The sequence below is a fragment of the Canis lupus genome, chromosome 19 (genome assembly GCF_048164855.1).
Source record: "Canis lupus baileyi chromosome 19, mCanLup2.hap1, whole genome shotgun sequence".
Lineage (NCBI taxonomy): Eukaryota > Metazoa > Chordata > Mammalia > Carnivora > Canidae > Canis > Canis lupus.
Window position 1 is genome coordinate 57,279,488 of NC_132856.1, and position 16,107 is coordinate 57,295,594.

The 16,107-nt window shown below is 58.9% G+C and overlaps 1 protein-coding gene across 1 annotated transcript in view; it reads right to left on the reverse strand.

Moving 5' to 3' along the window:
- ATCAY (ATCAY kinesin light chain interacting caytaxin) overlaps positions 1 to 16,107 on the reverse strand; it is a 31,723-nt gene that overhangs the window by 10,531 nt on the left and 5,085 nt on the right. Inside the window, exons 3-8 of the mRNA XM_072787850.1 lie at positions 7,192 to 7,250; positions 4,217 to 4,438; positions 3,139 to 3,324; positions 2,724 to 2,826; positions 1,765 to 1,896; positions 978 to 1,064 (exon numbers count right to left, since the gene is read on the reverse strand). Coding sequence (XP_072643951.1) covers positions 978 to 1,064; positions 1,765 to 1,896; positions 2,724 to 2,826; positions 3,139 to 3,324; positions 4,217 to 4,438; positions 7,192 to 7,250 — 789 coding nt within the window. The remainder of the gene's footprint in view (positions 1 to 977; positions 1,065 to 1,764; positions 1,897 to 2,723; positions 2,827 to 3,138; positions 3,325 to 4,216; positions 4,439 to 7,191; positions 7,251 to 16,107) is intronic.

The window sequence follows — 16,107 nt, forward strand, 5'->3', positions numbered from 1 at the left end:
GGGTTTATGCCATCGACTGGGGCATTTCCTACGACTAGTTTCGCTTTACTTGATCTGCATGTCGGGTGCTCTTATATCGCGCGGTGAACCCAGCGGGTGGGGGTCCCCAAAGCCTGCACATCGAAAAGAAAGAACCAGCTTCCTGATGCTCGGGGAGGCCGCCTGGCGGCTCCTGGAATGCCCCACCCGCGAGGAGCGCCCTGGTGACCTGGGCCGGGACCCTGTCACACAGTCTGTGTCAAGGGTGTGACTCGTGGTGGGCGTCTCGGGCACATCACGTCAGTGTGACCGCTGGGCCACCCGAGGACAGCAGCTAAGGTCGGACCCTTGGCTACTCCATCCCCATGTGGCTAAACCCGGTGAAAACCTTGGAGAGCAAGGGGAGCTCGCCGCACGGGAGGGGACAAGTGGAGTCTGGACGCCTGCCCGCGTGCACCTTCGTCCCTTGCACCTTCACTGCATCCTTCCCCTGCAGCAAACCGTAGCAGCTGCTCTGAGCTGTGAGCCCTTGCCGTGAATCACCACACCTGAGTCTCGAGGACCCCAACGCACAGGGTTCCTGCATCATTGCGGGGAGGGGCTCGGACCCTCCTGGCGTCCTCGGGGTCCCTGCGCAGATGCTGTGGCGGACGGAGCTCGGCCCACTTCTGGGGACTCCGTGGGCTAGCGACCTGGCTGCGTGACCCGGGCTGGGTCCCTTGACCCTACAGGGTCCCGGTTCCCTTATCCGGGCAAGGAGTTCGCGACAGCATCGGCCTCTCAGGCTGCGGTTGTAAATGTTAAGAGGGATCCAACACGTAATACGGGGGGCTGCCTGCTATTATTTTTCCTGTTTGTTCCTCAATAACCGCACCTACGGCTGAAAACGGGTTAAAGCAACAATACGTATTCGCCCTAGAGAAGCTGCAAAATCCGGAATAGAACAGCAGAGGCCCACGACCCGAGTGGGGGCCCCGCACAGGGCACAGCGTCCTTACCTGATAAAGGGCCGGGAGATAGCCAGGACGGTGCGGATGAACCAGGACGGGTGCACGATGATGAGGGACTTCAGGTTTTTCCGCAATCTGGGGGGAGGAGGGAGCAGAGGGAGCGCCCCCGGGAAGGGAGGAGCTAAGGGGTGGTTCCTCCCCTGCGCTCCTAGGTCCGGCCAGGCTTGTCTTCAGTTTCCAGGGGGTGGGGAAGAGGGGTCCGTGAAGCTGGGTTGCGTGACTGCTTTGTGGGGTTTGCAGGTGGCCACCCTGATGTCTAGTCCTCGCTGCCACCTGCTCCAGAACCGCCGCTCCCCCACCTGGTTCTGAGCACCTGTCACAGTCATGTCAAACTGCATCGCCCCCCCCTCCCGATTCCTATGCTATAGCCCTGCCCCCTGCACCTCGGATCAGGACATTGGGAAATAAGGTCATCGCAGAGGTAATTTGCTAAGAGGCCATGCCAGAGCGGGGTGACCCTATCCTGTCACCAGTGTCCTTACAAAGAGGGGATGTTTGGACACGGACACAAGGGGGACAGGCCATGTGACCACGGAGGCAGAGATGGGGCGACGTGTCTACAAGCCGAGGGACGCCCAGGATGGCCGAGGACCCCCGGGAGCCCGGAGGCACAGGGACAGACGCCCCCTCCCAGCCCTGCCCACAGCGATCCTCGGCCGCCCGCCTCCGGGGCCGGGCTGACGACCACACGGCTGCCATGCAGGGGCCCGGGGGTCCCTTGCTCCGGGTGAGCCTCCACGCGCCCTCGCCCCCGAGGCGGCCCCGCCGCACTCACCTCCTGTCGATCATCTGGTAGCACTTCTTCAGCCAGCCGATGCCGGGCATCCTCCGCCGGGGGGTGGCCCCGTTCAGGTACACGATCATGTAATCCTCCGCCACGAGCAGTTCCAGACTGCTGATGACGTACCTGGTCGCAGGTGCGGGAGACGGGGGGCAAGAGTTAGGGAGCCGCGGTCCCCACGGCTGAACAACTGGGGCACCTGGCCTCTGGGCTCTCTCGCCCCCGCCATGCCAGCCACACCTGCTCAGCCGGCGGCCCTCCCGGCTCGCTGGGGGCGGGGGAAGGGGTAGACGCAGCCCCCTCGAGATTCGTGTCAGTGGACAGACCGACAGCAGTCGTTACTACCTGATGGCACTTACTAGGCACCAAGTGTTTTATACGCGTGAGGATAGAGTGTCTCGGTTAATCCTGAGCGGTGGGTCTCACAGCCCCAGTTACAGGTGGGGAACGGGCACCCCGTGGACAGCCCCCCCATCGGACCTCACCACTCTGGGGTCCGTCCCTGCCCCTTCCTCCCTGAGCCATTTCAGAGAAATCCTCTCCTCTGTCTCAGCCTCTACTTCCCCACCTGTCAGTGGGGGGTGGGGGGGTGGGCTCCCTGGTTTCTCGGCTTCTTCCGGCTCTGACCGGTCATCCTCTGAACCACGGGCCCCCCAGCCCCACGGGGTGAGAAGGAAATCTTCATAATAACAAACACAGGACTAATCGTGATTTGCGAGCCCTTTCTGTTACCCGCAGGTGTATTATCCGTCTCCCTGATAACAGGACTGGACCAGGCTGTCCTGGGCAGGTGTCGCACCTGCAGAGGGAGGGGCATCAGCACCTACTGGTGGTGTTTCTGCACACGCAGTGCTTGGGCCCGTGGCTGCCCCACGGTAAATGCTCAGTAAGCTCGGGTGGCAATGGGGGGGCGTTCAGAACCCCGGGCCGGGATGGAGCGAGCGGCCACTCACAGGAAGAGGTTCTCCATGATGTAGTGGTAGTCGGGGGAGCTGCTGTCCGGGAGGAAGCAGGCAGCAAACACGATGATGGCGTTGAGACCTTCGCCGTAGTACCCTGGGGACAGGCGGCCGGTGAGCGGCGGGAGCTCTGAGAGGCCCTGTGCTCCGGTCCAGGCACCCACCTGCTCGCCAGCCAGGCCCCTTCCCAGAGGGCACAGCTCTGAGTCCTAGAACCTCGCCCGGGGGAGTCAGCAACCCCCACCCCCATCTGGCCACCCTCACAGGCACCCGTGAGCACCCTTGTGTGCGCCCACCCAGAGACGAGGGCGTAACATCCCTGCAGAAGAGACTGAGGCTCAGAGAGGCCCTCCGACGACCCGCAGGCGGCTGGCTGGAGCCAGGAGGAGCCCGAGGGGTGCGGTCTCACCTCCGTGGGTCACTACCCTCATGTAGGGCCGGATCATGTGCAGGTCGATTCGGTGTTCTTGTTCTCCGATGATCACCGTCCTCCACAGGCGCCCATTGGCGGCACCACCATCTTCCGTGGCGCCGTCCCCAAACAGGTCCGCGCTGTCCCCGGGCATGTTCTTGGCGGCAGCCACGGGGGTGTCATCTAGAAGCGGGCCGGGACGAGCAGAAGGGACGCCTGAGGCCAGACGTTTTATTGCAACCTCCTGCCCGGGACCCCTGTGCCCTGCTGCCTGTGGACGTGTCACCCCATCCTTCTCCTGTGACACTGGTCCATGTGTGTCTCCCTGCCCGGAGCCCCTGCTCGTCCACTGTCCCTTCCTGCTCTCCCTTCACGCTCCAGCTCAACTGCCACCTTCTCCAGAAGGAAACCGGGTCAGTGATGGGAAGCCCCCAGCGCGGAGAAGCCCAGGGCCGGGTGACTTTGTGGCTAAAACTCAGCAGACACCTATCTCTTCTTTTCGTTTTTAAGATTTTATTTATTTGAGAGAGAGAGAGAGAGAGAGAGAGAGAGAGAACCAGCAGGGGGAGTGGGAGAGGCAGAAGCAGGCTCCCTGCAAGGAGCCCGAGGCAGGACTCGATCCCAGGATCCCAGATCACGCCCTGAGCGGAAGGCAGATGCTCAACCACTGAGCCCCCCAGGTGTCCTGAATTCCAGCAAACATCTAAAGAGGGATCGAGTCCTGCCTCGGGCTCCTTGCAGGGAGCCTGCTTCTCCCTCTGCCTATGCACCCCCTACTCGCTCTCCCCCTCTCTCTGTCAAATAAATATATGAAATCTTTTTAAAATGAATAAGTGGGTAACACCAATCCTTGTCCCTCGCCACTGCAGAAAATTCGGGGCATCCCAGGCGCCGGGGGGCAGGGTGGGCCCAGGAGCACCCCCAGTGTGACAGCCCCAGACATAGCCCCGTGACCCCTGGGGCAGGATGGCCCCTCAGGTGAGACCCACCCCCCACCCTGTCCCAACGCCTCACAGCACGGACGACCAGCTGCAACGAGCTTGTGCCCGTCGGTTTTGCTGTGCCCGGGCCTCACCTTCCCACTCCAGCTCGTTGCCGTTGCCCAGGAACTCCAGCGAGTCGGTCTCGTCGGGGGTCTCGATGTCATCCACGTTGATGTCCAGGTCATCGGGGGTGTCCAGGAAGTCGTCAGACAGCAGGGAGCCCTCGCTCTGATCCAGGGAAATGTTGATCTCCGGGGCGACCAGCGTCTTCCGCTTGCGATGAGCTCCGTTGAAGTTCAAGGCGTTGGGAGGGGCTGTTCGGAAAACCGGGAAAGGAGACAAAACAGCTGCGGCTTCGCCGACCCGGCCAGGGCTGAGCCCCATCGTGCGGACCGGCTAGAAATCTAGAAATCGGAGGACGTCCTGTGGGGCCGGTGGGGGTTCATGCCCTAACCTTCTGCCCGGAGGGGCTGCTTCCTAGCTCGCCTCGCCTCCCTGGGCCTGCCTTGCTCTCGCCATCTGCCAGATGCGACTTCCATGAGGTGAGTGAGGTCAGGGGCACCCCGGGGCCTGCGGACCAGCCCCAGACACTGTGCTCCCCACCCGCCAGTCCCTGCGACCACAGCTCCCTCTGCATCCGGCCAGCGGATGAACCCCCACGGGTGACTTTTGGCCTCTCCCTTTAATAACTGGCATGAACCGACCCCGGCACTGGGGCCAGGCCCCCCATGAAGTGCTCCCCCAGCCTTTTCACGGGCCATCTTTGCACTGATATCCGTGCCAGGCAAGTTCTGTTATCATCCCCTTTGCCAGGTGAGCACACTGAGGCACGGGGGGTACAGGTGCTCCCTCTGGAGCTGGTCAGGGTGCGCGAGCCTCCAGGCTTGCACTGCTTTCTCCCGGACACTCTCAGCCTGCACGCGGTCTCCTTGTGACAGGTGGCTCCTCCCCAAGGGGTTAGAGCCGATCCCGCAGCGAGTGCAGCAGAGCCAGAACCGGGGTGGGGGGGGGCCGGAGGTTACCCTACGGGCGAGGAGAGCCCCCGGCTGCCCCCAAGCCCGCTCTTCTGGAGACCCTGGGAAGGCGCGGCCAGGTTCACCATCGAGGACAAAATAAATGGGCCGATGCGAGAGCCCTGCCCCTCTCTCACCGGATGAAGACGCTCCTCGATCCACAATTAAATGCACCAGCTCCTCACTTTTCTTTTTCTTTTTTTTCTCTGAATTTCTCCGGCCCCGAGCCACGGGTCAGAGGTGACCGCTTCACAAGTGGCTTGGAGGTAAATGTGCGCTTTGGCACAAAGTGATAAAAACAAAACCGCCCTGTTCACTCTGCGCCTGTTCCGTGCTCCCGCCACTGACGTGACGCCTCGATCTCAGCATGACCCGGCGTGGCAGGTCGCATCAGCCACTTTACAGATGGGGACACCGAGGTGGTGATTGCCGGGAGCACGTGGCTGGGGCGCGGTGCATCCAGCGTGCTCGGTAGAAATGGGGCTCCCTCTCCCAGGGGGTGGAGCTGCGGGGTCACAGCATGGTGACAGGGAGACAGAGGCTGTCCGCACAACGATTCTCCCCAGCAGGGAAGCAAGGCGGGGGTAATGCCACGGGGGTGGGGTGGGGGGTGGGCACCCGCAGCACAGAGCATCGAGCCAGAGGAGTGCTCTCCAGCCTTAAAATCCAATAGAATTAAAAAAAAATCTGATAGAATTTGTCCTGCCAAGCTTCAGACTTGCTGGGATCGACTGGGATCGATGATCTCTGTCTTCCTTCCTATTTTTCCTTTTGGGAATGAGGTTGTGTGTCCCACGCCTGCCCCACCATCATATTACGGAAGCCGGAAACCTGTTGGGTATCCCGTGTTCACGGCTGAAGAGGAATTCTGTCCCAGGGTGAGCCACACTGGAGTCTTCTTCCTCTACGGCCCTCGACTGATCAGATGCGGCCCACCCACGCTCTCGAGTGCAATCGGCTTTACTCAGTGTCTACTCATTTAAATGTTAATCTCATCAGAAAAGTGACTCTCAACAGGAACATGTAGAATAATGCTTGGCCACATCTCTGGGTGGGGTGGCCCAGCCACGTGGACACATACAACTCACCACCCTATCTCTCCAGCTCCTTAACTAAATAAAAATCACGGACCCCTGGGTGGCTCAGTGGGTTGAGCATTGCCCTTCGGCCCAGGGCATGGTCCCAGGGTCTTGGGATCGAGTCCCACATCGGGCTCCCTGTGGGGAGCCTGCTTCTCCCTCTGCCTGCATCCCTGCCTCTCTCTCTGTGTCTCTCATGAATAAATAAATAAAATCCTTTAAAAAATTTTTAAAAAAGGAAACAGGGCCCAAAGGGGTGAAGGGACCCACCAGGATCACCCTCTGGGGATGTGACAACAGCAGGCAGAGCCTGTGTGCTCAGGCCGGGAGGAGGACCGGTACCCTAAGGTGACCAACCATCCTGAATGGCCCCAGAAAACTGGGCCGTGCTGGCCCCCCGTCTGGCTTGCAGGCAGACCTGGCTCCTAGTGCTGTGTGACGTCAGGGATGTGGCTGTCCCTCTCTCGTCAGTCTTCCCTCAGAAAGGGTGGGCGCTGTGATGAGCTGCATGGGGGAGATGCGGGCAGAGCGGGGACCGCAGCTGGACTCTGAGGAGATGCCACTGAGGAGGACTTATTCAGGGAAGCTCCTCTGGCTGCCCTGGACCCCCTCTTATCCTGGGGCTGTGAGCCCTCCTGAGCGCTTGGAGCAGCAGAGCCTTCCCAGGCCTGACTTTGCACCTGGCAACCCCTGGGCACTTTATACATGTCGCTTCATTAAATCCTTGCACACCCCCTTCTGTGGGAAGCTCACTACCTACATTTAATAGATAAGGACCTGGAGGCACAGAATGGCCGAGCAACCAGCTCAAGGACACATAGCAATGCCACGTGCCAACTTCATGACCCACTGTGGCTGAGTTCCCTCCGGGCCTCCGAGCAGAACAACCCCCTCCCCTGACATTTCTACAGTCCAACCTCACGCAGAGCGAGAGCTGGAAACAGCGCGCCCCAGGCCACTCGCGCGGACACTTACAGGACGTGTCTTCCGTGGGGCTGCCAAGCGGGTCCATCCCCGTCTCTTCCGGGAGCGGCCTGCAGGCCGGGCCGAGGGCAAACAACAACAACAATAAGACTTGGTTAGTTCTGGGGAGTCGCTGGGCCGGGACACACCTGCTCTCAGCGCAGAAAATCATAACCCGTCAGTGCCAGAGCGGCGGGGGGGGGGTTCCCCTTCGGATCATCTATGGATGTTCAGCCTTTCTTGCCTTCTTTTGGATGCAGAATGCCAAAGCCCACGGATGGGGGGCGGATCACACGCACTTTCCCTTCGGAATATGCACAGCACTTTTCAGGGGTGACCCTGCAGAGTCTGGTCCCCGGGATGCGTTTTGGCTACTAAATGCTGCAAGGCGTTGTCGGGTAAACCCAGTGATCTACCGAAAGGCTCTCCGTGGTCACCGCTGGGATGGTTCGAGCCACAAAGGACACCATGGATTATTGGACTCTGAGCCAGAACTACAAAATAAACGGCCACGAGGGGCGCCTGGGTGGCTCAGCGGTAGAGCGTCTGCCTGTGGCTCAGGGCGTGACCCCGGAGTCCTGGGATCGAGTCCCGCATCGGGCTCCCCGCATGGAGCCTGCTTCTCCCTCTGCCTGGGTCTCTGCCTCTTTCTCTGTGTCTCTCAGGAATTAATAAATAAAATCTTAAAAAAAAAACAGCTATGAGTCCATAAAGATGTAGATAAATGATTGAATAAGTAAATAAATAGGAGGAAGAGACAAATTTTTGTGGAATAGAATTCCAAATCATGTATGTAGATTCTCTGTCATCAAGGACACAGAATGACTCCCTTCTCTGTAAGTGTGGGCCAGGACGCGGGGATAGTCAGCAAAGAGGAAGCGAGGGACCCTGCAGGGGAGACACCTGCCCGCCCACCCCAGCCAGGGGACCAAGGCCAACGTCCGCGGTGACAAGCCATGGTGACAGCACGCGCCCCCTGAGATGGCCCCAGGAGGAGGGCACTTTGCTCCGGAGTCTTCCTCCCAAAACCCATCACCCCAGCCTTGCCATGAGAAAAACCCCAGACAGACCCAAGGAAGGGGCTTCCTACAAAAGCCCTGCCCGGGGGCGGCCCGGGTGGCTCAGTGGTTTAGCGCCGCCTTCAGCCCAGGGCCTGATCCTGGAGTCCCGGGATCGAGTCCTGCATCAGGCTCCCTGCATGGAGCCTGCTTCTCCCTCTGCCTGTCTCTCTCTCTCTCTTTGTCTGTCATGAATAAATAAATAAAATCTTAAAAAAAAAAAGAAAAAAAAGCCCTGCCCGGACCTCCATGCTACCGTCAAGGGGCATCAGAATCAGAGACAAGGAAAGTCTGAGAAACTGTCCCAGCCGGGAGGAGCCCGAGGAGATGTGACGCCTGCGTATCCTGGGGGATGCTGGGACGGAAGAGGGACGTTGGGGAAACTGAGGAAATCAGAATCAATCGTGGACTTCGCTCACTAGGAATGTGTCAACATTGATCTGTTAATTGTAACAGATGCAGTCTCCTAATGTAAGACGTTAATCATGGGGGTGCCCGGGGGGCTCACTCGGTTAAGCCCCAGCCTTCAGCTCAGGTCATGATCTTGGGGTCCTGGGATCGAGCCCCCAGCATTGGGCGCCCTGCTCAGCGGGGAGTCTGCTTCTCCCTCTCCCTCTGCTGCTCCCCCTGCTCATGCTCTCTCGCTCTCTCTCTCTCAAATAAATAAATAAAATCTTAAAAAGATGTAAACCCCAGGACAAGCTGACTGCAGAATATATGGAAACTTTCTGTCATATTCTTGCAACTTTTCTGTAACTCTTAATTTATTTACTTATTTTTTTTGGGGGGGTGGGGGTGGCGAAGGGGGAGAGGGAGAGAAGCAGACTCCCCGCTGACTGTGGAGGCCAGACACTGGGGCTGGAGCTCACGACCCCGAGATCGTGACCTGAGCCCCAATCAAGAGTCAGGCACTTAACCAACTGAGCCACCCAGGCGCTCCTGGTAAATCTGAAACTTCTAAAAGGTAAAGTTTTGTTTTATTTCTTTAAAATAACGCCGCCAACTATGCGTTGGTGCCCCTGTAACGGCCAGCTGAGCGTGGATTTGCAAAATAAGACCTTTCTTCAGGCCGCACTGCCTGGACCAGCCTGGACCACTCCTGGGGCCCCGGCTCACACTGCCCGAGTTGGAGCCGGACGCTCCGGCTCCTCTGCTCCTGGGCAACAGGTGTAGGCAGAGAGCGCGGGCTGCCAGGGGCTCTGGCTGCAGGGTGTGCGGGCTCCGGGGGTGCTGGTCAGGAGAGGAGGGTGCTGGAATGCGTTTCCCTTTCACTGAGCATCTGACTTTGGCTCAGGGCGTGACCCCGGGGTCCCAGGATCGAGTCCTGCATCTGGCCCCTTGCGTGGAGCCTGCTTCTCCCTCTGCCTATGTGTCTCTCTGTGTCTCATGAATAAATAAATAAAATCTTTTTTTTAAATAAAATCTTAAAAAAAAGAAAAAGAAAACAATTCATTCCTGCCAGGGCCTGAGTCGGCTCTTGTCTTCCTCTTCTCTCTCCTTTCCTCCTGCTCACGGAGCATCGGGTGTTCCCTGAGAAACCACTTCCTCCCCCACCGCCAGGTGCAGTGATGGGGGGGGAGGTAAGGGAGGAACAGGACCCCACTCTGCTCCCTCGCAGAGGTCACAGGTCAGAACAGGCCCACGGGAAGTGAGGACACGTATCCACAGAAGAACTCACCCCCTGGTGCTCACGGTGACAAGGTTTGCAGCAGCCAAAGGCTGGAAACACCCCCAGTGTCCATGAAGGGGCGAAGGGGTATAGACAACGTGTCCCCCACCTGTGGGCGCGTCACTAGCCCGCGAGCAGGAGCGAGGAGCCCACACGCTGCCCCAGGGTCAGACCCCAAGTCCACGACACTCAGCGAGGGAACCAGACACAGGAGGCCCCAGGGGGTGTGAGTCCACGTGTGTGACACGTGCAGGACAGGCTCATCTACGGGCGGGAAGGGGGCTCACAGGAGCCAAGGAGGGGACGGGGAATGATGGGGAGGGGCTTCCATTTTGGGGAGGTGGAATGTTCTGGAATGCAACAGGGGTGGTGGCTGCACAACATTCCAAATGTACCAAATGCCACTGAGCCGTGCACTTAACCCCGTCGCTTTCACGCTCTGTGAATCCTCCCTCATTTAAAAGAAAAGCAAACAAGCTTGGAATAGAGTCAGAAGAGGCGGACAGGGCCGGAGAGCCAGCCTGTCTCGGGCGCTCCTGCTCCGCACTGCGGGTGACCCGCGAGGGGCCCAGGGCCCCAGAGCCCAGGAAACACCAGCCACCTGCCGGGGGACCCCAGCCTGCAGACCGGCGGCGGGCGCACCGCCTGCAGCTCTGTCCTGCCCACACAGCATCTGGAAACATTTTACATTTGCTGTCAAATCAGAGACGTGACACACAAAAAACTTGGATTTCTATCTTTTCTGCAATCAGGGACCTGCCCTCCGCGAGTGGTGACAAGCCACCAGCAGCCGACTGCGGGCCACTCCTGCTCCCCTGGGCGCCAGGATGCGGTTGCTTCTGGCTCCTTCTAGCACGTCCACCGCCTGCCCAGCGCCCATCGACGAGGTCTCAGGCTGCAATCCCTGTTCTAGAACGAGCTGGAATCACGACTTACCCCACAGGCAGGGCACTCGCGGCGTGCCGGCTTGGAATGCTCGTGGCATGATCTTACTTGCTCCTCACAGCCACCCTAGGAGGCAGGGGGGAGCCCACTGCACAGAGGAGGAAACTGAGGCCGGCCTGGGGTCCCCCCCGGGGCACAGGGGAGTAGAAACTACCCAGTGACAGCCCAGATTCCAGCCACTGCCCTCTACTGCCCCCTTGTGTCCGGTCAGCGCAAGGGCAACGACCCCAATGAGGACACCAGGGAACAATCCACTGGCCTGGGCGCCCCACCCTCCATCCAGCCAGGGGCCCTCTGGACCCCCTCCCCCCCGTCCTGCCACCAACCCCCCAGCCGGAGGGAAGCTGCGCTGTTTTGCAGCCCAGGCTGTCCAATTCCCATCAGGATGTGACTCAGCCGCCCGACCCTGGACAGGGCCGCGTAAATCCTATGCTGGCCGCTGACCCAGAGGATTGTGACCCGGCCACCGCCAAACTGTCAAGGTGCAGACAGGGAAACCGAGGCTCCAGGGAGACAGAGCGGATGTCCGGGAGCCTGGAAGCACCCCTCGCCCCACCACTGATCTCCAGCGCGATGCTTGGGGGTGGTGCCCTTCCTGCTCTGGGCCGGTTTCCCTCATCTTTAAAAGGGACCCGAGCTAGCACCTCGTTTCACGCAGCTAATGGGTACATGGTAGGCGTTGGGGCTCCGGGCTAACTGCAGGGTGGAGTGAGGGCAGAGAGACACTCGTCCGGCCGCAGAAACCCCATCTAGGGGCTGCTGTCAAGGTGTTGGGTAGGCGTGACCTCCGCAGTCCTGTGACGCTCCTTGATGTGGGTCTCGTGCAGCTGGAAGGCATCAAGGTTTCCCCAAGGAAGAGGCAACTTTCCCTCAGGACGGTGGCATCACTACCGCCTGCGATCCCAGCCTGCCCCCTGGGTTTCAGACCCGCCAGTCCCCGCAGTGCATGAGCTGGTGCCTTGGAATAGGTCAGGTGCATGGAGAACACACCTCCTCGGGGCGCCTGGGTGGCTGTCGGTTAAGCCTCCGACTCTTGATCTCCGCCCAGGTCATGATCTCGGGGCGTGAAATCGAGCCCCACATCAGGGGGCATCTGCTTGGGATTCTCTCTCCCTCTCCCCTTGCCCTGCTCACTCTCTCTCTCTCTCTCAAAAAAATATATACATACTCATGTACAAAATAATATAGAAAATATATAATATATTTTATACTTTATATTACATATAAAATATACATAATTATAGATCTGATTATGTGTAATTGCATGTAATTGTATGTACGACACAAAAATACAATAAGCATAATATATATCAATAACGTATAAATGAATAAAGTAACACAAATATAAGTAATTTCCAAATATAAGTAATTTATATATACACATTTAATTATAGAACATATGTTACATAATTAATATATGATTTTAATATAAAGTATTATTAATACTAGATATCGTAGATATATTAAAAAACTGTTGGTTCTGTTATTTTGCGGGGAACCTGACTGATAGTAGAGGGGAGAAAGAGAACAATGGAGTCGACATATATGATGTGGGAAACAAAGGCAGAAGGAAATTATTCCATTTCCTTACTCCCTACAGCCCGCTGACAAAGTCCTTGCAACAGGCAGAGCGACCTTCCTCTAGGGACTCGGCTGCCTTGATGTGACGCTCTGCCAAGGGCAAGAGGCAGCCCTAGCCCGACCCCAGGACCCTGTGCGTCTACTCTGACATACAAAAATCCCTTTGGAAACTTCCTTTATCTCTACCCCCCAAGATATAACCCTCCGAGCAATCATCTGCCAAGCATATGACCCACCAATATACATTTGAAGGGTCTTATGACCAAGTTTTTTTTTTTTTAAGATTTCATGTATTTACTCATGAGACACACACACACACACACACACACACACACAGAGAGAGAGAGAGAGAGGCAGAGACCCAGGCAGAGGGGGAAGCAGGCGCCACACAGGGAGCCCGATGCGGGACTCGATCCCGGGTCTCCAGGATCACACCCTGGGCCGAAGGTGGCGCCAAACTGCTGAGCCACCCGGGCCGCCCTGACCAAGGTTTTATCAGACGGTGATAAATGACATTTTCCCGACAATAGCTAGAGCTCTCAGAGTCCTGGGAGCCTTGTTTCCAAAATACCTTGGAGACTTTGCCTCTCCCTAACCCCCTCCCTAACTTGAGAGAATATCATGGGCCACTCCTCACGAGCCCAGTGCAGCTCTTCCTGCCCCCGGGTCCTGTCCCAAAGGACCCTTGCACCAAAGACTTCTCAAGAATTCCTCCTTGGCCATTGGCTTCGAACCCTACCATCTGTTCCTACATCAAAATAGATGAAGGAAGCAGGATGGTGATACTTGCCACAAAGAAAATAAGCCAGGAGAAGGGGGAGGAGGGGAGGTGCAGTTGCAGGCAGTCAGGGAAGGCCTCTTTGAGGAGGTGACTTGTGAATGGAGACCCGAAGGCAGGAGGTTGGTGGCCTGGGAAGACTGGGGGAAGGCGTTCCATTTGGGCAGAGGCTGGTAGGGGGAAATGAGCTTGGGGAGTCCTAGGAGGGAGCAGGGTCCTGCTGACTTCTAGCCTCCAGGACCGTGCAAGGACACATGTCTGTCATCACAGGCCACCCAGTGCGGCAACCCTGGGACACGTGTGGGGCCCGCGATGTGGACTCCTGGCCTCCCACCTGGGCACCCCTCCAGGATGTGCCGTCTGTGAACCCTGCAGCCCCACGGCCGCGATCTGGCTGGGCTCTTGGGCTGCATTCCCTTCCTCTGCCCCAGTGCCTTTGCACATCCCCCCCCCCCCCCCCCCCCCGTCCAGAGTGCTGCTTCCTGCCTTGTCTGTGTGGTAAAGTTGCTTAGCCTTTAAGGCTGGGGCAGGGTTCTCCGGGAGGTTCTGAGTGAGCCCGGCCTCCAGCTACCCCGCCGTCCGCCCCAGAACCCAGCGGTCGCACCCACTAACTGCTTGCTTCCTGGGACGACGACAAACTGCCTCCTCCTACCTCACTTTGGTGAGTCACGGTCTGGCCCTCAGAGAAGTGGCTTGTCGCAGGGCAGACTGGGTGAGGGCACCTCCTGTGATGGGGGGAGCACAGTTCTGACCTCCCCGGTTGGGTCCAGTTCCACCCACACATTCCCCGCCTCTGGCTTTGGTCTCTCATGCCGGAGACAAGGGGACTGGGAATGACCTTTGACCTGCCCCCTGCCCCGACCCCAGCCTGTGCTCCAGGACTTGGAGGGTATCAAGCTTGCCCTCTGCTGCCTCGGTCTCCCCTCCGGGGCTGGCCAGCCTCTGCCTCTGCCCGACTGAGGCCACATTTGGTGCACGATGACCACAGAAATCGCTTTCTGGGTAGAGGGAGGCTTTCCCGAGGCTCGAGACTGGGCCAACGGCGTTGACACCCCCAAAGCCCCACCCAGGGAACCAGAGAGAGCGAACAGATTATTTCTTGGCCACTCTGGTGGCTTCCGTAGACTGGACAAATGTGCTGCGATGTCCAACACGTCTGTCCCTTCATCTCGCTCTCCTTCCTTCCCCCAGCACCGCCACCCCCAGGGAGGGTCCCAAGGCCTGGGGTACGCTCAGAACCACGGGCAGCGGCGGCACCAAGCCCTGCCCCCACCCCCACTCAGTGATCCAACCAAAGGCTCCAGCAGTGGGGCTCCGTCTCAGCAAAGAGGATGTTAGACTGAATCGCATGCCCCCAGCCCCCAGAGTCACATAGTGAAGGACCAACCCCCAATATGATTGCATTTGGAGATGGGCCGGTAAGAAACAATCAAGGTCACATGAGGTCATTGGGGGGCCTTGATCCCAGCGGGCTGTGGCTCTAGGAGAAGCGGGGGAGACAGACAGGAGTGATCCCTCCACACACGGCACAAAGACCCCGGCCCGAAGGCAGCCACAAGCCATGGACAGAGCCCTCGCCGGCCCCCAGCCCCCCCTCACCCAGCCCCCCGACCCCTACCCGACTCCCAGCCTCCGGGACTGTGGGAGCAGAAGGGTAACCGTGGCGTCCTGCTGTGGCATCCGGAGCAGACTGGGGCAGAGGAGAGCGGAGGCCGCAGCAGAGCGGCAGAGGGGCGCCCCTCGATGATGCTCAGGCTGCCCAGAGCCCTCCCTGCTCCTCGCCCTGAACCCCCAGTGGCTGCACACATTTTGGGGGGGCTGTTGAGGTGTGTGCCACACAAAATCAGCTCTGCGCGTGTGCTGGGCTGGGGGAGAGACGAAGCGCTGGCATTGCCCCGGCGGGATGGGGAGATACAAACAGGGAACTGATGTATATGTTTGGAGGGGCAGAGAGCGGCAGAGGAGGGAGGGAGAGGTGGGGAGGGAGTGATAAATCACAGGGAGTGAAATTTAATTGGCAAATCCGGGGAAAGGTTCACAGATATGCCTTACACCATTCTTGTAATTTTTTTTTTTCTCAGTTTGGAACTGTGTCAGAATAAAAAGTTGGAGACAAACAAATCCACGGCCATGGCCGGCCGCTTGCTGGTGGAGGTTAGGGCAGGCCGGGGCGCCCGTCAGACGTCTAACCCTGTACCTGCCTCTCTTCTGCTGTGAGGCACTGGCCAAGATCCCCCCTCAGCTTTCCTTCTGTTCCTCAGCCCGCTTCCACTGGCCTCAGGGCCTTTGCACACACCGCTCTCCGAGCTCCAAACGCTCAGCTTCTACCCCCTCGCGCTCTTCAGCCTTCACAGCTTAGGACCAGTGCCCTCCCCACCTCTGCAGTCTCTCCAGCCGGGAGGGACCCCACCCAGGCATTCTCCAGGTACCAGGAACCCAGCCTCAGTTCTATCTTGGGTTGTAAAGTTTAACAAGGGGAAGGCCTGCCTCTGCCCTAGACTGAATGCCCCCGTGAGGGTGTCTGTCTTGCTCGCCGTGTGCCTCGCCGGGGGCCTGGCATACAGGGGGTGCATATCATCACCGAGAATGAACCGGTGGGGGGGGGGGCGGGTAAGGCAGCGAGCTACACCATCTCCGGGGCTGCCCTCTGGCCCCACGGGAACCTGCAGGAAGGCAGGGGTGAAGGGCGATAGTAAAAGGTCATGGCAGCAGGGGGGGCTGCGGGCGCAGGACCGGCACTCTGCCCCCCCATCCTCCCCAGCGGCCCAGGAAGCTCGAAGACGCCCCACGGACGAGATCGCTGAGCTGGAAGGAACAGAACTGTGGGTTGTCTGGCAGCAGACAGAGGTGCTTATGTGGAGCTGCAGCTGGCTGCGGCCTCAAGGAGCTGCTCGCCC